At 34.8% G+C, this 27,008-nt stretch overlaps 1 protein-coding gene across 10 annotated transcripts; it reads left to right on the plus strand.

Annotated features, from left to right (window-relative positions):
* On the plus strand, nt 1-26,783 carry bbc (bb in a boxcar). 10 transcript variants are annotated; one of them, XR_008404671.2, is made up of 10 exons: nt 1-353; nt 2,169-2,409; nt 10,754-10,912; nt 16,231-16,362; nt 18,255-18,386; nt 20,067-20,225; nt 20,424-20,549; nt 20,793-21,034; nt 23,196-23,238; nt 25,828-26,783. XR_008404671.2 is itself a non-coding variant. In XM_053744609.2 (10 exons), the coding sequence occupies exons 1-10, from the start codon at nt 139-141 to the stop codon at nt 25,835-25,837; spliced, it is 1,380 nt and encodes a 459-aa protein (XP_053600584.1). In that variant the 5' UTR covers nt 1-138; the 3' UTR covers nt 25,838-26,783. The 10 variants fall into 10 exon arrangements, 8 of the variants coding, with proteins under 8 accessions (XP_053600584.1, XP_053600582.1, XP_053600583.1 ...); XM_053744609.2 differs by having other exon boundaries at nt 20,793-20,955; XR_008404670.2 differs by having other exon boundaries at nt 20,793-23,238.
* Nucleotides 26,784-27,008: the final 225 nt, after the last annotated feature.

The following is a 27,008-nucleotide window of genomic DNA, read 5'->3' on the forward strand; positions in this document are numbered from 1 at the left end:
AAAAAATCATATTGTCAATGGTCCGCATGGTGGTGTGATGTGACGATACAATATTTCTTTCTATTTACGAGTGGCGATAGCTTTTGTATGTGTAGTTTAATTATTTTGTGCAAATAAATGTCGTGACAGTGAAACAAAATGCAGTTTTGTAAGGAAAGGAAAATTCTGACTGCTGCACAGTTAAAAAGACTTAGTGAACACAAGTATTCATGTTTAAGTGACAGCATCTTGGACTCCTTATTGCAGCCATGGTGGTGCTGGTTGGTTTCGAAGACGCCACTATGGCTAGCTCCGAATCTCATCACTATACTAGGTTTAATAGTTAATATAGTCACCACACTAATATTAGTTTGGTAAGTACATTGAAGGAACATCAGTCGCAAAATAAGTTGTGCTACATATAGCCATATAGCAGAACGACCACTTTCGCCAAGAGCTTTCTCATAACCTACATTATTTTGTGGTTCACTGGACTTTGTTGTTGTAGTATTTTGTATTTACGTCTATTTACTTGTCCCACGACCTACGCGATGCCATTGGTTGCCTGACTCGCGCCATCCCCTGATATGTTATCATAATAGTCAGCTCTAAGCAGCCACTGTCCTTACTATCTCTTTATAATACCTACATCAGTCTTACTACTGTTTTTATTATGAATTAAGAATATGTATGTGCTTTATTTTGTACATAAATATTAGAATTGATTTGCAGACAGGCAGCAATATTATCATAAAGTGTTGTTTAATTTTAAACTAGTTAATAATATTTAAGCCAAAGTCCAACTGTATTTTGTATTATTAATTACAATATTGCATGATGATAACAGCTCAGACACAAATAAAAATAATTACTTATACAATGAGCTTATTATTATATAAATTAACTAGTGAAGGTTTGTCAGGTATGTGTTAAATTTAATCAAAATCTATATAATATGTAATTAATATAGTAGTTACCTACCTGTTGTATGCTTGACAGATTTACATCTGTACTATGGCAAAATAAAAAAATATGCTTACATCTCCAAAAGTTTCACATTTTATCAACCAAATTAATGTTTAAACTTGAGTTTCATATAAAAATGAAATGAAAACAAGAATAACACACAATAGTTCAGTTAGTAAATGATCAAATTGGTTAGAACCAATTACTTAGTACTTACTTACTTAGAAGTAATACAATCAGTAAAGGCAAAATGTTGAAGTTCAACAATCACAGAAATTCTGCCTTGATAATCCTGTGAAAATGCATGTGATAATAATGCAGTTGTGATTAACTAGGTATATGTGATTTGCCGGTCTAGGCAAGACTGGACTGTACCCAAGCCGGAGGGGGGTATCAATCTGAATCTTCATTGTATGCTCTTCAGCAGGAGTGATCAGGCATGTTGTTTGGAGAGATGTAGCACTGTAGCTCTCCATTTGTCTCCAACAGATGCTTGGTGGATAAATGTAATCATACCCAAATTGAATGGAAGACATAGAATTCCAAGTCACTTTGAGCCTATTGATTTCACTGAGATAAATAAATATGTAAAGTTTTTATGAACCACGACAACAATTCAAACATGATTTTCATTTATTTATAATGACTTTCCATTACTAGACATTTTCTTTATGGAAAAAAGTGTTTTTATATAATTAAGTGCCCGTGGCTGTTATGAGTTAACTCAGTAAAATATAATTTATTTTATATGCCTGTTTTGATCACAATTTATTTGTTATGACAACAATTCAATACAAGCCATCTGTTGCAAATTACAATAGTCTAGAATCATGCCTCTCTAATTGAATCTATAAACATTGATGAGTTGTAGAATTCCAACATGGCTGACAACTAGGTTGATTTTGGTGATGGTGTAATATTGTTTGGTTGTAATAACTTTATTGCATGAAAATAAGTAAATAAATAGATTGAGAGGACATATATGTATATATAGGATGTGTTCTTGTCTTGTCTTGCTACTGTATAGTAGCAAGCAAATAAGAAGATAACATACAAAATGAAGAGAGAAGTAACCTTGTGTGTGTTCAGCCAGTTAATGAACGAGAGTTCATCACATATATGTACATATGATCATAATTATCTAACGTTACTGTTAAATAATTATGATCATACTTTCTTCTTTCATAGTCTTTCACCTCTTAAAATTCTCAAAAATGTTTTAGGTACAGTCCAGACGCACGTCAGGATCCACCAAGATGGGCATGTGCACTGTGTGCACTAGGAGTGTTTGTGTACCAGAGCCTGGACGCGATAGACGGCAAGCAGGCGCGGAGGACGAACAGTCAGTCTCCTCTAGGAGAACTATTTGACCATGGTTGCGACAGCCTCTCTACGGTCTTCATAGCGCTTGGAGCGTGTATAGCTGTCAAGCTCGGGGAGTACCCGACGTGGATGTTTTTCCAAGTTAGTATTGTTTTGTATTTATCGTTTACTAGGGACATGCGTCGGCCTCGCTTACATGAGAATGTCGAGAATCTACCTTATGTGCTATTTCAGGCTATTGCTAAAATAATTATAATTTCTATTCATGTACTAAATTTGAAATGAAAGTGACGACGTCGGTGGCGCAGTGATAAAGTTCTTGCTACTGAACCGAGAGGTCCCGGGTTCGATCCCCGGTCGGGTCATGATGGAAAATGATCTTTTTCTGATTGGCCCAGGTCTTGGATGTTTATCTATATATGTATTTGTTATAAAATATTGTATCATTGAGTTAGTATCTCATAACACAAGTCAGTGGGGACGTTTAATGGTTGTTGATGATGATGATGATATCTTTATGAACACAAATTACATCTTAAATAGGTACGTCTACATTTATGCGCCTTATCAATATTCTAATTTGAGCAATACCTATATATCTTTCGTATGATGCACTTTTTATTATTGTATTCATTTATTCACTTTGTGTATTTTTTAAAATCATTTCTTATTTTCGCGGTCGCATGCTGCGTAAACAGATGAACTCGGCCAAAGGAAATATGGTTATTATTCCAAGTCATCAATCAATATAATTTGTAGCATTCAAGGCTCAAGGTGACACAATTATAAAAAAAATACCCTTTTAAGTTGCTTGAAGGATATACATAGGACGTATTTTGTCGTATGCAGTATCATGACAATACATACGAACAGGCAATATCGACTGGCTACAATAGCATTTCCAAAGAGGGAAGGCAGGCGACCGGTTGTAAGACCACAGCCGAATTTTCAAAAGTTCATCTCTGCAGCAGTCTTGGAACTCTATTGCAAAAGTCTAGTAAGGACTATATTGCGATATAAGACAGTTGACAGTTTTACCTTTACCCATGTTTAATTAAGTGCTTAGGTATCTACTGTATGAGTATCGTATGTCTACAGCTAGGAAATGACTCATATTGTCAAGGCTTAGTTCATTTGAAATGGCGCAGTCCAAATAGTCGTAAACATACGTCTTGGTAGAATTAATATGAAATACTAGGTCACTGGGTCCCCACCCCGTGTCTCCGCTTCAAGATCCAAGGGGAACAGAGGGAAAGAAAGTTCCTGGATTTTCGAGATCAAGATAATTAATTGAATTCGGACATATCGTGCTTATGCAGAATATTCATATTCAGATTTTATTGCAATTCACAAGTTAGATAGGTGTAAGGTTTTCATTCATATGCTGAGAGTAGGTACAAGTGACGAAGTGAGTGAAGTTCATAAGAGTGCAAACATTTATCAATTTCGGAGTATGGAATAAAAACTCCAAGGTCACATATAATTAACATCATCACGTATTTATTTATGATGATGATTTAATGATATTTTCCAATCGCTTTTGAACTCGTGTAGCATTTGGCCCACTAGTCGTAATTTTCATATAATTAAGATATCTAGATCAACGCCCAAATAGATGCTGTTGTGATCACGTTTATTGGTAGTATATACTATAATGATCTCAATCATAACATGTTTTTGTATACTTTTCGACCATGTATTTTTGTGTTATACAATTTGAAAAAATAAAAGTTTGTAGTAACAATAATGGTAAGCCGTTTCTGCTTGACTTTGCACGTAATTGATAGTTGGTAGTATTAATATTTTAATTGTGTTATAACATTAGTGTTGTAACATTAGTCCACGCGCCGCAACAAGCTACAGAGTAATTGCTGATAGATACCTACAATATTTTAGACCATCCGATATATTACAAGACTTATTGTTAATGATAGGCAGTGAAGGCACAAAATATATAGTGTATGTAAACATTGCATGTCATCCTCTAAGCACTTAAGACATTGGTTTTAAGACATGTACAGAGTCATGTTGTGTTGTTGTTCCTACTACAAAAAAATGTGTATTAAACGGCAATGTGTGTACTTATTAGGTACATCAGTAACTGCATTTGACGCGGGCCCGTTGGCGGCAAAAGTATCGTGTATGATTTTATCATAAACCTGCACATTGTTTTTTTTTATGTCCTTATTTCTTAGTACTAAATTTTGTTGTTGACGTCCCAACGTGTCAGTCAGCATCCAACTGTATAACTCATAGATTTTCAATCATACTCTTTTTTTAAATAGCTATAACATGCACTACTGAGCTTTAGCGTCCGCACTGTATTACCATGTATCTCTGTCTTTTCCATCCGTCTCATGTCCATCTAGTCCTAGGTTTACCTCATAGTCATACTTTAGTTCAAAGAAATTAACTGATTATTTCCTTCGAAATTAGGTAATTGATTCTGACGATATTATTAACAGTCAGATAAACTATTTAGTATACTAACTACTATGGTAGTTATTTAGAATATAGTCCTGAAGATAGTTTTTGCTTATGATTAGATTAGCAGACGTCTAAACTCACAAATTGAGATGACGTGCTGGCAGAGATCTTTAAATCAGTACACAGTATCCACTACAGCGAGTTTCTATTTCCCTTATGCTGAATCATGCAGTCTCGGCGTCGACAATCCCATTCCAACTAATACTATAAATGCGAAAGTACACGCATTATCTACTAGACCGATTGTTATGAAATTTGGTACACCACCGGTAAAAAATTTTACACATAGAGTACTTTTTATTCCGAAATCCCCACGGGAGCGAAGCCCTAGGCCCCCTTGCTGTAAATAACATATGTAAAAATGAAAGGCAAAGCGGTACGCTAATGAAATTTTGTATAAATAAATAAAGTCTGGAAGACAAGATTAATAATTCAATCACATCAAATGTTTTCGATATTTCAATTCGTGTTGATAAGGCCCACTTCCTCATTGGTCGGATAATTTCCACTACTTATTTTTGATGCCATCGGTTGACGCTTACACGCTTTTGTGACGCACGCGATCATTATACCGAGCAATCGCATTAATATTTCACTTGAAATGTGACGGAATTCCCATAGAGAATAAGTTACTTTTTTTAAATTCAGTAGAGGTCTCAGAACTGTACCTTGTGGCGTACCTGCAATATTTTATTACTTCTGTTTTAAAAGTAATATCGAATCTAGGTTATTTTGAGTTTTAAATTAAATTTACAATTTGTAGCGGGTTACTTGAAGGATGAGATTCTAAAATAGCCAGAGCCTAGCCTATAAGAGGAATCTCCCGTTTGTAACCTTTGATTTAAAATTAAATTTAGTATATATACCGTTTATGCAAAAAATGAATGGTTGCTCTTATTTATCAGTGAAAGTCTTCGTGAAATAAAAAATAAAAACACGAGCAAAGCGAGAGGTGTTCATGCTCTGCTCTGAATCGTTTCTTTAGAGATTTTAATGAGTTACTTTATGTATTTTCAACAAATTAGATTTATTACGAATACTAGCTGCGATTCGGATAAGCCCGTATGAATATCGAGATAAAAATGTTTTTTTTTTTTTATTGTAATATAGGAAAACAAAGCATAATGTGTCAAATGTGATATTGACTTATTGTTTAAATGTGTTTCGGCATTTCTTGCGGCAGTGGTCGTTCCGAAATGCCATTATATTGTAGCTTTTTGAGAAATACTTTACAAATTTGATGTAAAAAGGGCCTGCTTTGACTTTGCACACATCTGCCAGACTCGCCATCTTTATTTTGTTATATTGCTTCTTGTTTTGTCCACTGTTTTTGTAACTTTTTTCTTTACCTTCCAGTTGACTGGAAGGTATTCCTCAATGGGATAAGCTCGCCATTGCTAGCTTCTGCTTCCCTTGCTAGTTTCTGTATTAACTCGTTTTCTTTATGAGTTTTCTTTTATGCAATTAAGTTATATGAAACAGATTTTCCTAACAAACTCCTCCGTCAATAGATCTTTTTAAAGACGTATATCTGTCGTTTATATTCCAAGGACTGTATTCAGCTTAGTCATACTTTCTGTTGATTGCTGCCATAAAGAGCGTACGTATAAGTCGTGAACAAAGCTTGAGGTTTTACGTAATCTAACCCCAAGTTGTTGAATCGTGGCATTGTTGTCAAGTTGCGTCATTTTGTAAAGATTTTTTTCGATTAGACATTATATATATTATAAAATTGCAAATTCAGATTTATCACAAAATTTTTGCGAGGACTGGAAAGTTTTATAACTTTTCTTCTCATATTTTTTCTCTTCCAACACTAAGCCCGGTATACAGCTGATTCATCAAGATGTCTGACCTTCGTCTACCCCGTAAGGGATGTAGACGTGAACTGTATCAGTATCTTTACATCACTTTCACGCGGTCACTGCTCCCTGTTTAGCATTGTAATACTTATAAATGGTTATGATTACGATATGGGCTGTATAACCTGTCTCGGGTGGAATTTTGCAACTCAATTTTGAAGCAGATATCTTCAACAGATTGTATTGAAAATTTATACACATGTTTAGTTTGGATGACAATGCATTGTTATGATAAGCATGACCTGATGGTGCACTCAGGAACAGCTCCAGACGTGGGAACTCCTCTACGGTTAACTTGCATGGCATATTTTATTTGTCATACATTAAATACAATAAGATCTCTCTGACAACAATAAAAGCTTGTGTCAAAATTGTCATTTTTGTAAAAAAACTTATTGTTTCTTATTTTTTAAATGGTTATATGCTGATGATGATGTGGGCTGTGTGTACCCTTTTGATTATGCACAGGTGGCACACAGGTGCACACACACTGCCTTGCGGAAATGTGTTCAACTTTTCTACTCAAGACGTTACAATTTTGCAATATCGCAATGATTTCCCTTCGAGTTAGAGTCGCTAGTTAATTACCACTTGTGTTTATTAACTGTGTTATTATACCGTATCGGCTGCGGACATTGCAGCCTTTTACTTTGAAAGGTTTACTGAACGATTAGGATCAGAATTCATATGTTGCCAATAGTCATACGATAAAATAGGTATGTATGGCATGTGCTTCCGCTCTAGAATAGGACTCTCGTGGATGTCGTATGAGACCACATATAGACATCCATGGCAGCACCAGCTGCCCCATCTAGGCCATAACAACAAACCCAAAGGGTTGATCAACCGGTTAACCAGGAACATCGAAGGAAAGAAATATACGTACGTACACAGTTACAACATTCAGTTGCTATTATTTATTAGCAATGTTATTATGATTTATTTTGGAATTCATTTGCAAAATTTGCCCGACGTTTACTTTATTAATCAGTTGAATTATATTTAAATCCTTTTCCCAAGATTATTTCCACAAATGTATTTAGTTCTGGTCAAACGTTCAAGGAGTACCAGAAGCAGCACTCGTCTTCGTGTTAACCGATTCAAGGTTGCCAAAATTACAAACATTACAAACGTTGTAGCTCACAATCCATTGAATAATCGCTTTGAAAAAAATAATATTTGTTTTGTATATTTCTGCATATTGTTCACCATGTATTATTAATGTAAATGTGTAGAGATCTTGATGTTACAAATAATTTACAAAAAAATAAATTATGCTTATTCTTGAAATCTTTATCACTTATTTCGGTTACAATATAGTTCATATACAGTCCCAGAATTGATATACATATTCATATCATTCTGAGAAGTTTCAGAGATGAAGTAGATTAGAGTAAGATTTTTGTGATAATCTATTTTGGTAGTAGGGAATTCATTTTACAATTTGTATCTAAGAAGGCCAAAAATGGCTACCATAACGATGAAAATTGTGTAATAAGCGGAAATTTTCCACATCCCATCCCTCCACGAGCAGAGAATACTGTATCGGGATTGTTGCCAAGTCGAGACCCGCCAATTTGATCTGGCGGGCTTCCAGTCTCTGAATCACATTTACCTAAACCAGTGCTCGTCTGCCGCCTCGGGGCTACCTGTGGAATACATCATATTATCATTCTGTTTATATTTTTTGCATTTTCCTTGTCTTTAGCTATCCGTCTAACCAAGCTTTCCCGTTAATTTTATCAATCACCTCATATATTTGTTCTATATCTATATTATTTCTCTAAAGTTCTTAGCGTTTTCCTGTTTTCGCCCTCAGCCGCTAAGCGTCGGAGCCCAAGGGTCACTTCCACACTCCTTAATCAGACCATTATTGAATGAATGTAAGGTTATTATTTCAAACCATATAAAGTGGTACCCCAGAAATTGAAAACGGAGTGATGGACTTCCGACACCTAGACGGGTCGAAAGGTCGTAGTGAAATTGCTGGGAACAACTGCATAAGGATGGCCCAGAACGATTTCGTCCTTAACGACTATTTTAATTTTATCATCCTATCCCTAATTATTCTTTATTCATCTTTACCTGAATAAATATTTTAGTTATATAGGTTTTTACACGCTCAGTAGTGTCTAAAAATGACTGAACTAATATTAATTTGTCTTTTTATCGATGAAACCATAATAAAGTCTTCCGTTGAGTACAATGTGCGAAAATGTGCGAGCAACTGTACCTAATAATAACATCCATTCATTCTACTGTTCATGTTCAGGGAACCAATTGTGGGGAAGCCCCGTCGTTTTCTGAATCATTGACCTGAAAATTAATATACTGACTTTTGTCCCAGATATAATGTGATTTGATCTTTTGTGTTTATTCGACTAATGTGTGCAAGGAAAGACGTTCGACATGCGGCCGTTCCCGGGTAAAACCATAATAAATTATACATTTTAACCTTCCTCAGGAATCACGCTATTTATTGAAAATCGCGTGAAAATCCGTGCAGTAGTTTTTGAGTTTATCGCGAACAGACAGAGACTTTATTTTATATGTATAATACTAACTAATATTATGAATGTGAAAGTAGGTTTGTTTGTTACCTTTTCACACTCTATTTATTCAACCAATCTTCTTGAAATTTTGCATACATATAGTTTTAAGTACTGAGAGGGACATAGGGTACCTTTCTTCCCGGAAAAATCCATATACAAAGCCTTCATATTGTTTCACCCTTATATACACAATGTATATGTTAGGTTGTACAATTTCTACGTTTATCTGGCTGGTGCCGAAGGTGTGGCCCTACAAAGTTGATGCGTTGAACGGTAACAATATTGTCTCCATATAGATAACAATCAATTGAAAGGCGATAACGATGGATCGTGACATTCGTGACTGAGCGAAGCAGCGGCAGAGATAATACACTCACGCGTAGCACTATTCGTTTTATTCAGATTCTATTTTGATTAACAACCACAGAGTTCTTTTTTCATTCAAGCCTTCAAGTATCATATTGTTAGGAAGTGCTTGCGAGTCTTGTACTCTTGTGGTCGTGTACGGATTATATTTGATTCCATGCTTAATTGATAATCCATACTAGCATTATAAAGACGTCTTTCGTACTTTCACGGCTAGACCGTTATTCCGATTTTGATGTAATTATTAATGACCTAGTTAGAAAAATATATCGCGGGCGTAGTTGTTGTCAGCAGCTAATACCTATTATAAATGCGCAAATCTTATCTGTCACGCGTTCACAGCTTAACAATTTTGATGAAATTTGGTATGCATTATAGACAATTTCACGCACCTGGCTGGTAAATCAGAGTTAGAACGTAGTTGTCTACATCGGAAAATACATTTGTATTTGACATATTCCTTTGTCAAATCTAAATGTTTTATCGCAATTCCTATCTCCTACATCGCCATGTACGGTTTGATAAGACGTTGAATGAGGTCACTGGCCGAATTAGCTATAGCTATTACATTTTTTAAAACTACGTGAATATTATAGCTTCCAACCAAAATTGCGTAGCGGTGATAACTTGGCGTCTGCGGTGACCCGCTCGCTCGTTTGCGGTCCTATGTATATGTAAAGGTTTTTTTCAGTTTACTTCATACCTTTCAAGAATAAGAATAACACATTATTCACAACTAAAATAACCAGCTGTGATTCACGGATTGACAGATTGATATCTTATCTGTTCAGAAAAATATAAACGACACAGGTAGGTACAGTCAACAGCACATCAAGTTACCCTGAATGAACCTCTATTAGTGCGATTATAGCGGCTATTTTGCAATGAATTTGGGTGGGTTGATGTGATGTTGACTGTACAATGTAGCAGTATCTAATAACGTTTTATTGTTTTACTCTCGTAGGAATAAACTGAAAATAATCATTAAATTGAAATTTTGAAGTAGGTTATATTTGTAAAAAAAATCGAAGTAACTACTTTGTTAATGGTCCTGGATTGGTTTGGGCATTAATGATAATTCAATTTATTATATTGTGGACAAAAATTGTCTGAATAAATTTATGTTGAACCACCTGATTACATATTAGAAACATTATAAGAAACATCACCGTCTCTGAAAGAAAAGCTTATTAACGATTAAATTTCGTATCGTTCCAGTGCATCTGCGCAATGACTCTGTTCTACTGCGCGCACTGGCAGGCCTACGTAACGGGCACCCTCAAGATGGGCCGCATCGACGTCACGGAGGCCCAGTACTCCATCATCGCCATACACCTCATATCGGCCATCATCGGACCCGGCTTCTGGTCCACTCAGGTAATGATATCCAACCGTATGGATCCTCTACACTTCGCCACAGTTATATGTATGTGCTAAATTGAACCCTAAACAGTTTACACATTAGGTTCAATTTCGATCAACGACGTACCGAATGATGTTACAATGTATGGCTAGCACTGCATTATCGTGTATGTTTTGATATACACTGCACGAGTGAAGGAGTTATTACTCAGTCTATATAGTGTTGAGCTAAATTGCGATCTAAACTCTTCGTTTTGTAGACTGATCCTTGTAAGATGTAAGATGATCATCAAAGTACTAACATTTGTATTGAAATATTAAATCTTCTCCATAACGACTAAACTCGAAAGGATTTATTGGCAATATTTTATTCAATAGCAGCCATAACAATACTTATACTAATTTTTTATACAACAAAATTAGTATCAAATGCTCATTTTCCATTTGTTATGGCTGCTATACATCTAAAAAATTGAGAAATTATATACGCTACTATTGAGAATAATTGAATCACAAACTATTGGCTATTCAAATTAAAGATTTATTGATTGAGTAATAAGACTAACGTAAATTTTACGTAATTACCCACAAAAACTTCATGCATTATGAGTCATAATGACAATGCATATTCTACATAAAAGAATAAATGATACGAAATTAAAAGTATAAAATTTCGTGTGTAGACGGTAGCGTAATGCCTATATTGAAAGCTTAACGGCGTATGTTGTGTCTAGACGTTAATTTCACGGCATATAAAGCCTAAGGCTGATTTAAACGGTGCAAATAACTGGGTCCCGATTCTAACGCAATCTGACTTCTCTTCATCAATTTTTTTCGATGGTTTTAAGCAAATCTATAAACAAAAAAGTTCGATCAATCGATGCGTTCGCTCGATCAATATTTTGTGACGATGTTTTTTTTTTTTGCAAATGCAGAAACAGTGCTAGTGCTTCAGAAAAAAATTTAGAAAACTGATGATGTGAGCTTCGATTGCACTGGAATCGGGCGCCTGGCTAGGCCTGACATTGGCAATTTTAACACGCCAATGTTGGCGTGCCAGTGAGGTTGGGATCGGCAACAGTGCCATTAGATTTTCAAGTAATATAGATGGCATTAAAGAATGCGCCAGCTATTATAGTTGTGTGAATGGGAATTTGTGACTGAGTGGATTTGAATATGGGGGCATAGTAACCCATAATATAGCTATGTCTTTATAAACCTTAATAGCGAGCAGTGAAAACATAATAATTAAATATAACTTTAATATTTACAGATATATTTCGATTCCTAGAAACCTTTTAAAAATACCCACATGACTTTATTTTGGTATTAATATTCTACCTAATTTTCTGATTTTTCGCAGTTTCTTTCGCCCAGCACTCATAGAGTTTGCCTCCTATCCGCTATGTTGACTAATCTTATGCCTCGAACTAATTGGTGCTTATTTACTGTAACGTGGTCAAAAATAAATTGTTCCTTATTCTTTTCACATTAAAGTTCATATTGCATGCGAACGGTGTAATATCATATACAATGAGCAGTTATTATAGTGAAATTGATTAACGGTAAACACCGTAAAGTAAACACTTATTTACACTTTATTAAACAGTGTAACTCATTATTTATTCATTTGCATTTTAATATCTGTAACTGATTGTAAAGGCTTATTGTAATATCAATCTTATGATCATTGAGATAAGGTGCTAAGTAAATAGGTTAGTTAGTCAAATTTTCGGATAGAGGCAACAACTCTAATTGGATTATAATTTTTTAATTTTAAGTTCTCCCCTTAATTCTGATTTCGCCTGTCTTCTCCTTCGACAAGATTACAACTGGACGTACCTAGTTACCACAAAAAATGTTTTGAATTAAATAGTTTTATTATGCAAATGAAATGCACAAACGATAATTAATTATGATATGATTCAGTATTTCTTTATGATCTATTGAAAAAACTTTATATAATATAATTCAGTTTTGTTAATAAACTTACAAGTGAGATAATCTATGGAAAAGGGTACATTTTAAACCGACTTCAAATAGAGAGGAGGTTTTTAATTCGTCGCGAACTTAATATTTTTTTACTATACATTAATATCTACCAATTTATACATTAAGCATGATAAGTGTTTGATTCGAAACAAACAAGTGGTAACAGCATCTCGCCGCTACTAGGTGGTGGGGGCGCTGGAAGCGCGATATTCTTTGGCGGCGGCGGCGGCGGGCGGGGCCTTCCTGACCATAGGCGCGCTCGCGGCCGCCATCGTCGCGGGCGGCGTCGGCAAAAACGGCTCCACTGTCGCTGTGAGGATTGCTTGTAGACTTACCACGGCCGGGGGAGGGGGGCTATGATCTCTTTCCATCTCCCTCTAACTTGTGACGCTGTACTGTTCACCTACGTTAGGGATTGGACGAGCTAGGAGTTAAGTTGGAAATTCAAAAGCATTTTAATCGCCAAAAATCTTGGTTTATTTGTTATTACGCCCTCGGTATCAGTGCGTTTAGAGCTAATGCCTATTTATAGCCGAATAAGGCGAAGTTAATATAGAGATAATTTACTGGCTTTCTCTTGCATTGATAAAAAATTTACCTACAAACTACGCAGTGTATTTTGATTTGCGTCCGCATACGTTCGAATTTTTCGATAGTAAATATCTGCCTTAATATAATCTCAAATGTCGTCAATGAGGGTTACTGTTTCGCTTACTAATTGGCGCCAGTAACGAGAAATGTCCTGTAACTATGGTGCATATAAAAAAAACATAATTAAAAAAGCACACGGAAATACTAACGTTCAAATTTTCCTTACTCACATACAAGATGTGCATGAACTATGTCAACCTTTTGTGCTAACTGTAGCTCTAGATAGAGATACCACGAGACTTCTTAAGAAGAGAACTTATTTCATTGCAAATATTGCAATATCAATATTTTGTCCATAAATAATAATATAATTTGTGTTGAAATCAATTTAAAATTCTGCTTTAGAGTCATGCATTCATTGATTTTTTTCAATGGCATAAACGTGTAATCATGGTGCATTGAAATAAGTTAAACTGAAGTATGCACAGTAATTTGGAATGCATTGTTTACCATTTCTAAATATAGTTCAAATCTCGTCTAAAAGCAATAAATACTGGAGTGAAAACAAAATTATAATCTGTCCCTGTTCAGACGACGGATCTTTTTGTGTTGCATGTTTTTAACTTTTACTATAATCGCCAGAGACATTTCTTTTATCTCATTGTAACTTACCATCTATTTCGATTACATACGAAGAATACGAAATAAATGGAAAATGTTCATCAAATTCGACTCGGATAGACAAAGGGGCGAACGTGCGTGAACGTGAACTTGTCGTCTAGTCGTAACGAGTCAGTCTGTCTCACTCTCGCACCTTCAGTGCGAATATAAAAAAAACCTTGAAGTTTTTTGAATTTTGAATAAAATATTTTGAGAGTTATAGTACCCCCAAACACCCGGCCGTGGGTTTTTTAGGAATCGTGAATGCGCTGGGCTTTTGTTACTTCTGTTCTGTGCAGTGAATATGATCTTTCTATAATAACCATAGAGTAAAAATAATTTGTAAAATACTTGGCATTAATAGTTAGTCGGCCTACGCACAAGTTACTTGGGATTAACTTGATAGGAATAGTAATTTATTAACCTAAATTTAAGGAAAATTAACTCCTTCCTATATATGACTCCAAGGGAATAGCAAATCGAATTAAACACTTAGTAATATTTGATATTGCCTTCAATGATTTTTGTTGGTTTGTTATTTTATTATTAATTAGTTAATAAAAGGCTAAGTATAATGTAATGCTGACTCTGACGTCATTGAAGGTCTTGTCTTAGTCCACACATTTATCGCTTAAATCATAGCTTCAAGTTATAAGTCAATATATAAATGTTACTATTTTTTACTTCTATTAGGGCGATAAATGTGAGGAGACGTAAGGGTTGAGACAGACTACCACGTCAGATAGATGTGGTAGGTGGCTCATTCGTTAGAAAACCGCTGCGTGACGTGTAGACGCGTACCTAGATCTTAGTTACTATTTACGCGAGATAGAAGAGTGAATATGTCGCCCCTTATGTCGCTCTTAAGGTGCTTGGTTTAAGGCGTGTAAAATTGACAAGATTACCATGCAACATATTATAGTGTGTACGTTGACTCATTTGAAATAATATTTACGTATCTTCCACTTGTGTAAATTGTAATGAATGAGAAAGAGTTATGTTACATGTTAATAGTTGCCACGTTGATATGATGTGCTTAAAGACAAGCTGAATTTGTTGCGCGTCACGCAGTGGACATCGATTAAAATCCGTACAATAGATATAAAACATAGCGTTTCGAATTCTGAATGAGGTCGTGTCCATTGCTTTATCATGTGGGTTTTTTTAATAGCATGTCTAGCTCCGATACAAGTGCTCAATGTTATTTCTACTTAGAATAACTTGGGCATAGCTGGTTGTTAAGTTAACCAGGTCTCGTCCAGTACTAGGATATCTGTAAACGATCGTCTTTTGTCTTGTTTATGTTATAAGTGGGTCTTCACTCATTTCATAATTTAATCTGTGTGCATGTACGTTACGATTTTAAAATCACCTTAGGACTTTTGTTGTATGTTTGCTTTGAATTGAAAAGAGCGCGAGTTTTTTATTTGACCTAGTTTATCTTGCCACTTAAAATTAAGTATGAGTAAAATTTCTCAAAAAGGTTTTAACCCTCCTGAGAAATTTTACTGTTTAAATTTTATTAATTCTAAACCTAAAAGTACGATGATGAAGTGTGATGATTATATTGAAGTAATTAATCACCACAAAACATGAATGAATATAATTATATAGATATAAATAATAGGAAAGTATTGAAAATGGACATCTTTTTTTAATAATTAGCAATTATTACAAAATTTTGCTTGATATAAAGAAAATGCTTGAACAGAATCGTTTTTCAAGTAATTATTTACCATTCGTTGAACATGGTATATCCAGTCGGGGTATAATGAATATAATAAACCGCCATCTATTTTATAGGAGCTCTAAAATTACAAATATTGACTGTTTAGAAATAATGGAATTCATATTCATCAATGATGGCAAATATATGTCTTAAAATTATTACATAGTTACATACAGTCGATATTATACATGTTCGTTTGTGGAGAATGCTGCAGTGTGATAAATATGTGGCAATACATTTCTCTCCACTTTAGTAAGAATATAGAATTTGAAAGGATTTGTGGGTCGGTTTGTGCCCAGCAGTGGGACGAAAAAGTAAAAAAAAAAAAGAAAAAGAGAATTAAGTTTGAATGGTGGCGCAGATGCCCGTGTTGGCGGCGCCTTGGAGCCTGCTCATCAGCTCGATGACATACCCAGCGCAAATATACCTAGTTACCAAGTTCTTGGCCACCTTCCGCATGAGGGGCTGCGGCAAAAATGGATCCACGGTCGCCGTAAGACGGACATTGCTTTATCACGCGTCTTCACTAATCTGACTCATAGTTACTTCTTTGAAGTTTGAACGTCTCATAGCTTTCTTGCAATGTCAAGCTAAATTGAACTTTTCGGCTCACGATTGTGAGCTCAATATAGATTAACGTTGTAAGATGGTTGTACTATAGTCGTTACATCTTCATGGTAAGGCTACTCTTCCTTGACATTGACGATGAATTTTATAGACATTTCGAGATAATATAAGTAATTAAAAATAAGTAATTTTGGCGCTTAATTTCTGTTCGATAAGAAAATCTCATTATTATTTTCTAAATATATAATAAAATATATATAATGATTTTTAAAAAATCGTATGCTAATCGTAAAAAGTTTTAAGTGGAATTAATTCGCAAGTTAATTATTTAAAAATATTACACGTGAAGTTCTAACCAATTTGTTTTGTGCTGACATGTTTATTGGCCAAATTAACAATCCAATTTTTGATATATAACTTTGTCCGAATAAAACTCGTCAATGTCCACACATTCATAGGTTCTTATGTGACTGGTTCATATCCATTATCATATTTCTGAGCAATGTGACTAACACTCTGCTTCCCGATGTAAATACACCGTTTGTTCTTTCCAATACGTTACAGCCGGTTAAGGTGACGCTCAAAGTGGCAGGTGCAATGAGTGAAGACAGCACACACACAATTCCGGATTTTGTTCGTCTGCAGTTCGTGTGTTGTCTCTCATAGATCTAATATTTATTATCATTTTATTTATTTGTGCAAAATTTTTACTGCCAGAATAACGTCCCGCTTTTTTATTGCAAGATGACAATGATTGCCCATTTCCCATGTATGGACAGTTCTTGGGCAATCTGTGGCCGTTCAAATCAAAAGGGACCTTATGGCGGCTGGCACTTAGGTCTTTATTGCCGTTGTCCGAATACAAAACAACGGCAATAATGGTGTAAGTGCCGGGCGCCATAAGGTCCCTTTTGATTGGGACCGCCACATATTGTGCTTGTACTATTTTTGTTTGTACAACATAAGTTAACTAAATAGATGTTTTTACACATTGGTTAATCCATCCAATATTTGTATCAATCCTCCAGCGCGACTTTGGACTATGAACTATAAATACATAAATGCAAGAATTTTCGAGGTATCATGTCGTCAGACGCATGTATGGAACGTCATTTGAACGAATTTGTCATTGTAAGGGTTAATGGCTTTCCATATTTTTGCATATTTTATTGGTTTATCTTATGACGCAAATGATCTCACAAAGAACGTTTTTCTGGCATTGTAAAATTAAATATTCTAAACAAACTTCTGATCAGTCGGGTCATCTGAGCTAATGGCTTCGCTAGGCCAATATGTGATGCAAATTCTCGTCGGTCAGGAGCTGGACAGAGAAAACTATAGACATCGTCACATCTTACGTTTCGCTCATTCAAGAGAAAAGCGTAAGAAACATGTAAAAGAAAAGCGTATTAGAAATACAAGAGCGCTAATATCGTGCCGGCCATCTTGTACCCGGTTTTATAACGTCAATCTCATGTGTGTCCCAGACAATGCCGGCATTTAATGAACGGGCTAACCTTACAATTAAATAGCTGATTTAACCAGATGGCTGTGACATACGAATGAGATAGGCCTGGAAGATGAATGTTCGATCATAATTGGTTGCGCTTTGTATTTAGTTTTCTTTGTCTTAGCTCGCGAGGCCGCCCGCTTAGTCAGGACCTATCAAGTTCACAATCAAAGCACCATGAGAGACATCACCGCAGGCTCCATTTATCATTTGGTTTTTTTTATATATTAATGGCATGTTTGTATCTTTCTGTTTTGGCCGCCGTTCGCTGTCCCACGTATCGCGCGACGACATCGCATGTCTAACAGTTACCGACAGTAAACGTGCCGCTCAATCTCGTGTCCAATATTGGGGTGATTGCGTTAGCGGTCTACCTAATATTGGGATACGTTACGGTCATTATGAGGGGCGGAGTCGGGAAAAATGGCTCCACTGTAGCAGTAAGGATATAAGTTTTAAGCATTGTGACGTTTGTGCCACTAACATGATGCACTCCGTGTATGTTTACATGAAGTTAGTTGCTGTTGCTTAGTGGGTTGTGAAGAAATATTATAGGTGGCAATTAATGCTGAGTGTTTCATTCAATCAGAGCTGATATTTGCCATCAGACTGCTTGAATCTTAAAATCAGTAAAGCAACATAACGAACTTTGTTATTACATGTTAATAGAACGATATAATTTTAATCTTCAACTGAGACTTGAAATGAAGAAAATATGACAAAAAATATGAATACAATAGTTTCAAGTTAGAATCACATAATGTTATAATCATCAGTGATGTGTTTCATAAAATCAACTTGTAACGAAATAGACAGAATACTGCTAGAATGTTACACAGGGCTAGGAACCGGCACATTCTAGTCAGCACAGTGTTGTCCATTTATCGATATTAAGTATGTACATATAAATTGTAAAAATATAATATAAATCATACCTATCAATAACAGCTGGCGAAACGGATCTTGGCCTGTTGTTGAGAGCAACAGCAAGACTAAACAGCGACAGTGACTAGGTTTATGTAAACGTAAAGTACTAATGATGGCACGCCAGTAGCCACGACGCAAGACCGACGGAACCCGCGCTGCCGTCATGTTTGTGCTGTTTTTCATATATTCACTAACTTGTCTTGTGCATGGGTTTGGGTCGTTTAGCATGCTTCTAGTTGTAGTTTGAATTGCATGTTGTAATAGTAGATTGTGACAGTTGAATTCATATTGTACCATACGCTTAGATTTTGAAAGCTTAATTTCTAAGTCTGACAGAATTAGAAACAATGACCCGAAATGGCTGGCGCTCGTGCGACTATATCACTGTCATGTTCTAATGGTGACGTAAGAGTGTGATGGCAATATATTTACGTATCGAGCGACGGAGAAATTTACTTACTTTGTATAAATACCTACAATATGGTACAATTATGGGTTCGACTGTAGTAGATTTTGATCGGGATTCCAAAACTGCTATTGAATAACAATTACAATTAAAACAGTTTTAGAATCTCTACAGTCTTGTATGAGAAAATAAAAATTGTGTCTTGAATCATAGATATTTTTTGTGATCATATTCCTTTTGCAAATACCTATAACATGTTATAGAAGTTTAAATAATATATTAATGTATGTGTAAGAATGCTCAGTGTTTTTTTTTAATGAAATTAACGTCATCAAATCAACGCATGCGTTTCACTGTTGATATCAATACTAAGGAGCAAATGTAAATAATAAGTTTATTATCGTGTTATCCCTACGATTCAGTTTTTGTTTTGCAAATTACATTAAACATTTTTGTTGCAAAAATAAGGAAAAATCTGTTGAACAACATTTTTATTACGGTAACGTCATTTATAGTGAATGCACGTAATTAAAAGAAAAAATATATATATTTAATTTTTTTCAAAATATATGTTCATGTTTATTTACTTAACGTATGTTAACAATATTCACATATGTTAAGTAGATAAGTAAAAATAAAAAATTAAATCAAGTAAAAAAATATTTTATTTTAATGTGACAGAAAGACGCATAGAATCAGCATGAAGGCATATTATCACAAAAGTTCACAAAATCCATGATCCAAGACGTTCGAGTCTAGAACTCGCTACAGCAGCCTATCTCCCCAGGGCACCAGCATCCTGTCGCCCGTGATCCCGTTCTCTCTGGTGGTGGTCCCGGCGTTCGTGATCTTCCAGAAGAGCGAGTCCAACGTGTATGAGAACCACCCAGTGCTGTATCTCATCGCCTTTGGAATGGTCGCTGCCAAAGTCACCAATAGACTTGTGGTGAGTACTTCTGTTCTATAGCATAGCATTATGCTCTTTATTCGTACAGAGTACATATTTTTTCCAACTTTAACGCCTCTCCGGTACTGAAGAGGTTACGGTCCGGTGCGGTAGAGAAAGTTTGTAATATTTATATATTTGTAATAAAAATTATGTTTGTAAAGAAGTTCTGGTCATCAACTTCGTGTTCCACTTCAGGTGGCTCATATGACCAAGAGCGAGATGGAATACTTCGACTGGGCGCTGCTGGGCCCGGCCATGTTGTTCCTCAACCAGTATTTCAACAACGCTCTGCCAGAGTACTTCGTCTTGTGGCTGTGTGCGGTATGTATACGTCAGTGTATGGATAGATGTTGGTCACGCAACAAACTGGAAGACTAGATTTAAATCAAAACTTTATTTTAAAATTAGAATTTCACAAATAAATTTTCACGTCAAATTTCTTAGAAATTTAAATACACTCATTTTTAGTTATAATTCTTAAAGCTATTAAACTATGTCCAAAGCATTATGTTCCTAACGAATTCTGACATTCCGAGTCTAATACATGTGTCCAAAAATCTTCAGATATGGACAAGCATCGAGCTGTTCCGATATTGCGGCAAAATCTGTCTGGAGATCTGCGAGCACATGAGCATCCAGTTGTTCAGGATAGCGGGCGCGGGCTCGGGCTCGAGCGCGGGCTCGAGCTCGAGCTCGAGCGCGGGCGCGGGCAAGCTCGAGCGCAACGGTACGAGCGCGCGCCGGCAACCGCCGCGCAACGTCAAGCGACACCACTCGCAGAATTAGCTAGGATAATGTAGTGTTAGGTATTTTAGAAGTTGGAAATGGGTGGTGGAGATATGACAGGTTTCGCCTCGATTTGACATGGTACCAGCATCATCGTCGCGGCCACGATCGCGTCGCCTGCTGCCAACTAACTTGATTTCTACATTGTTGTATGTAAATTTGAGTGAATTGCACGAATCTCCAAAATTGCACGGATCTTCGGTTATTTGATTGACCTGTGTTGTTCGTAAAGTTCAAAATTGTAATAAAAATGTTTCAACTCACATTTATTAAACACACATAAGACATATAAATTTGAAAGTAATAGTATCGTGTTTCGGATGAATTGTGGCGTTATAGATTCTATATATAACAAAAGCTTATAATTTATATAGCTTTATTTGGTTTTTATCGCACATATGAACTCTAGAAGTATTATAACATTTTCAAAATACTGTATTTCTAGGGGACTTATACCTGTCTAGATTTTCACCGCTCATTTTCAATTGTAATCTATATACTCTTCTTGTCTTTTCTTAGTTATGGTCTGTGGCGAGACGAGGCGATTGGGAAAGTTTCTATGAGTTAAAATTTGATAGTTTATTTCACATTGAGTTAACTAGTTGATGTGTGAGTTAAATTTTAGGAATTTGTCTCCAATAGTTTGGCGTACTTGTTCGGTATGAGTTGTATAAAAATAGGTGTTATGAAATTATTATTTTTATGTGTAAAAATAGCCAATGAATATATACGCGAAGCGCAAATTTTCTATTAACTGAGTGCATAGTATTTTAGCCTAAACTATTTTTGGTCCAGTAAAATATTTGAAGTACTTTAATAAACTGTGCTTATAATTTTGAAAATGAAGAATGAATGACTCTGTTTTAAATATATTAAGATTATAGTTGTCTCATCTTTAGGATGGCTTGTGTTTTGTATAAAACAAATGTTTTGCGACATTCGTCTCTACGACAGTTACCCATGGGATGAATAAAAAGCTGCAATATTTTCACAAGGAAATTAAAAATGTGAACTAATAGTAACAATTATGTCACATTAAATAAAGCTTTCCGACACGATGTTAATATGTCTGAAATGATTAATGTAAAACATTAGTTTATTGTCCTTTTAAAGGGGTTGCGTTATATATTTATATTATCACGTTGGTTTTATGATAGTTGTTGATACTCTGTAAATATTTGTAAGAATTAGTGTTATTTTGTAGCCTCGCGTTTCGTTGCAGACTGTGACCATTGTATTTAAATTATGATATTTTAAGAATGCGATCAGCTAGGAGACGTGGAGTGTGACATAGTGTATTTTCGCGCCATCTTTTATTTTGGTAAACTGTTTCGAATACGATAAGGTTGATTTCAATCATCACAATCAGATATGTTCACGAGTAAGCATATACTATGGTAAATAATAATAAAATACAAAAAATCAAATTGATGATTATTGATGTGGATTAAAATAGCTGTGAAAATTGTAATAGTGACATAGTACCTATGAAATACGATTTATCATTGAACTATAGATAAGTAATTAATACATTTAAATATAAAAACCCTTTATTTTAAATAATACAACTATCTAAATGAATGGAACGAAAATACGCTATGTTACAAATGCATTGTGCATACAATTGATGCGAACACAAACACAATGTACTTATCTTGAAATCTTAAACTTGCCAATAATATTAACTGCTCAAACCGCTTTAACTAATAAGCTTGCAAGATCAATATGTATTAACTAATATATTTGAATGAATCATGAAATTAACTATTATTAGCTCAGCCACAAGTCCACTGCTGGACATACCTCCCTTGTACTAAATAAATATAAAATCTTGTTAATATCGTTTTCTTCCTACTTCGACGCGAATGCGACTCAAAGTACATAGAAATTAATGTTAAATTATTATTTTCAATAATTACTTTAGTGCAACGTTTTATTGGAAAACACTTCTTGTATATTTGTTTATTTATAACTAGTCACTCGCCAAAACTATGAAACACTAATGTTGATTGTGAGTTTAACTCATACTCTACGAAACTACTCATACGAAAACCCGCCAAGCGTGTATATTTTTCCAGTGAGCGTTTTCACAAATTACTAGAGCTTTATTTTGAGTCGTAGTCGTGTCAGAAGTTTTCACGTTCATTATTTAGGTCATAGCTTTGATTGTGGTTTTTCTAGATCCAGCGAGCAATACTCTCGAAATATTCATAGGAAGCGAACAGTAAGTGGCGGGTGCTTGTATTGTCCCGTCCTTCAAATATCGCAGGCTATTCTCTCCAAGGAGTCTGACCAAGTTTTTACAATTTTTTTAAATCGAATGCTTACTAAAAAACTATTACTTGTAAATTAACGTTTCGTGCTAATAATGCAGACGACCAGCTACGAGTTGATAGAAAGTTACTGTACAAATAGCAATCGAGCGACATTTTGATGTGAAGCCTCTCGTAACAATCATCATATTTCAATATTGCCCCGGGCATATCTAATGAAAATCATTGCACATTTTTGGGAGATGTAAGAGTGCCTCGATGTGTTTTTATTATTCCATCACAACTTCAGTCATATTTCCGAAAAAAATCATTATGAATATTATCTACTTTAAGGCACAAGGGAGGCTGTCAAATATTTGTATCTCAACCGAATATAAATAGATTCCAATTTTCAGCCAGAAGACTCCTAGGACAGAATATACAAAACATATTTTACGTACAAATTAAAATAGCTACATTGTTGAGCATAAGATGTAGTGTTGCTATATACCTGTGTTTCATTGCGTGTTTTAGAAGCAGTCTGATTTCCGTCTGGGTTTTCGGTGAGGTAGTGACATTCTGAGGTACAATTTGTGATATATACTAATCGTAAAGGCGTATGTCCACTTAGCAACCTATTTTATAACATAAAATATGACTTATCGTAGTAATCGCTCGATTTCATTATCTCGAATAAAATTTTCACATAGTGCAATTTTTGATATCTTATAATTTATTAAAAGTTTAGATAATTGATATAATTGTACCTCAAAATTGACATAAAATGCTAGTCTAGGCTGTAGCGAGCTAGTGATGCGGTTCCTCTATGTATTATAGGATCTAGTTATGTGCATGTCTATGCTAAATTAACACGTTGACTGCGGGTTGCTCAAGCGCAGTACTATGTGGGCAAAAACATACGACTATGTCAAATTATATTTGAAACTCTTTGGGGATTTAAATTCTAATTTGCAATAGTGGCTCTCAATTATTAATCATTTTTATAAAATTAACGTATTTAAAATGTGTAAGAAATAAAGCCATAAATTACTTAATTAACTTTTTAATTAGAATAATAACATAATTACTTGCAAATGCATCGTTAATAATTCGACTTAGTACTGTGTCGGGCGCCGCAGTTAATTTGATGTGAAAACTATCTACTATTCAATACTAATGTCACTTCCTTTAAATTCGGTGTTGGCTACCAATAATTCAACACTTCTAGGAACCCAATTAGTGAAACTGGGAGTTTGGAAATATTAGTGGATTAGTATTTTTGTACTACAAGTGTAGTGTCAGTGATACGCTGTTAGATGGCGCTGTTGACAGTTTACTTGCGACCAATCGCACAGATGACCTTAACCAAATACATATTTGTATAAGAAGGATACATACAATTTGACAATATGAAATGGTGACGCCGCTTAAAAAGCAGAACAATATAAACTCTAGTACGATTGGTATAGATTCGACAATTGGTATACACGTTAAGGTTTAAATACTATACTAAAATCACATCAGTCTTAGTCTTGATTTTATTGTTTAGATAGGGAATGATATGGTCCGCATATTTTTATATATTGATTCCGTAATAACGATTTCGCATTGGGCCTCATTAAAAAAATACAAAATTGTAGCTTTTTTGAGCTCCGCACGTAGAAACTTTGTTTAAAAATAAACATTTCATCAAAATTGTTGCGATTTTGTTTTATTTTTGGCTCAATGTGCGATCTTGAATTTTACGTCAGCCGCGTTGAATATTGGTAAAATAATTTAAGCCATGTAAATATGTGTTATATGTCGTTACAAGCCTGCTGTACCATACAATGTACCGTGACGTGTATTTTTTATGTGAAATATAAGCAAATGTACATTTTCTATACTTGTTTCATTCAATGGGGATTATTTTTGTTCATATTATGCGTGTTTATATCAATGGTGTGGGCTTAAATGTTTCAGGTGTAGTTTTGTATGTAATGCTACGTATAGTAAGGATGTCAGGTCAGTGGATAGATAGCTTGAAGAATATTTTTTGTGGCCCTTTGTCAAAGTTGTTTAAAATCCCGGTACAAGGAAAGTGCATTATATCATGCTTACGAGTCGAGAACTTGTCAGTGAATCTTATTCGGTTGCTGGTAGCCATAACACGGAACCAGCCTTATATCGAGACAATTTATTTGATAATTTCAAGTTCTTCATATAATGCGCCTTTTGAGTACGTGTGTGAAAAATTTGCTTGCGAATTTTATTTGCCAGTAGAAAAAGACGTTTTAAACTATTCAACTAATACACAAATTTAACAGAATTGATGTAGTATTATAGTTTATTTAATGAGTATTATACTTATATAAAACCATCAAGTCTGATAACACTCGCAACAATTTGTAGAATAAAACGTAGCTTAGGTAGAATGTTTGTGTTCGTTTGGTAAAAGGCAGTCCTTGTTTGAGTTCTCATGCTTCTCACTATAAATCTGCTATTACTAACGCTTTTTTCCTTTTCTTTAACTATTAATTTAATTTTTATTGTATTTGTAAAATATATTTTTTTATTTTCAGCGACGAGTGACAGCGAGAAATCTGAAACTGAAGACACAGCGCCCTTGATAAATAATAATAATATAAGTTAATATTCAATTTAATTTATAGACTAAACAATAACGTTACCTTGTATTCGTGAAAGTTATTTGATGCGCACTGTAATTTATGTTGTGGCCTTCGTTTTAATAAAAAATGTCGTTTTTATTTGTTGTATCAAATTGTTTAAAATTAATATTGTGTCACAATATTTTGTAATTAACAGTTATTTTGAGCAAACATTTTTTATTTTCTAAGGCGCCAAATTGAATGACTAGGTATTTTTAGAAAACATTTTAGTGTCCATTTTAATTTTGATGTCACAGTGTTGCCAGTTGGAAACCCCGAAAATAAACAATATTGCCAGTGCGTGCCAATGCAAATCCGAATTTTCTACTTCAAGGCATTTATTTAATTCGCTCATACGTACGCATTCTAATTTATTGTCTCTACGCGATCAAATTTTCATTTGTTCACATTATAAAACTAGGCATTGAAGACTCGCGACTCTTCTGTTATTGTATGCCACTGCTTATATGTATAATGTAAGGCCTATACAATACCAAAAAACTTTTCTATGCATATTTCTTGGCTTTGTCTACCCCGTAATGCAAACGGTTGGTTCCTATTTTACGCTCCAATTTGTAGACTTCATCTTAATTTGTGATCTTTTTGTGCACCCGTCGTTATTTAAAAAGTTACAAGGAATACTTGGACTTATAGGTAAACAAATATGCAAATATACCTATTAGGGTTCATTTTCAAGACGAATACCATCTTACCGCGAATGGTCTAGAAAAATCTAGGTGTTGCCAACTATTTAAACTATATTTCAAAGAGATTAGTCATGGCACAGCTTACTTAGTACAGTTGGTCTATTGTGATTTTTTTATGTACCTATCTACCTTTAATTTGAATAAAATTCTTAATACTCATAATGTGTTTTTTTTTAATTTGACCCAAGAATCAACAAAAGTAATATTTACCTTGAGTGTCCTACCTAGTTCTGTTCTTTAAAAAAACCCTCTCCACATACCACTCAACCAGGCTGAGTAGTCTGGTCTGCCCTTTGCCTTTCCACATGAATAAACGAAACAAAAAAAAAGTGGTCTGGCGCTATATTAGAATTTAAGTTTGGAACAAACCTTTTAGTCAAAGACAAT

The sequence above is a fragment of the Plodia interpunctella genome, chromosome 4 (genome assembly GCF_027563975.2).
Source record: "Plodia interpunctella isolate USDA-ARS_2022_Savannah chromosome 4, ilPloInte3.2, whole genome shotgun sequence".
Classification (NCBI taxonomy): Eukaryota; Metazoa; Arthropoda; class Insecta; order Lepidoptera; family Pyralidae; genus Plodia; species Plodia interpunctella.

Excerpts from the sequence above, each read along its gene's own strand:
- bbc (XM_053744606.2), top strand. The coding sequence starts at position 139 with ATGCAGTTTTGTAAGGAAAGGAAAATTCTGACTGCTGCACAGTTAAAA. Across the intron at positions 354-2,168 it reads ACCACACTAATATTAGTTTG|GTACAGTCCAGACGCACGTC; the intron begins GTAAGTACATTG and ends AAAATGTTTTAG. Across the intron at positions 20,226-20,423 it reads AAGTCACCAATAGACTTGTG|GTGGCTCATATGACCAAGAG; the intron begins GTGAGTACTTCT and ends GTTCCACTTCAG.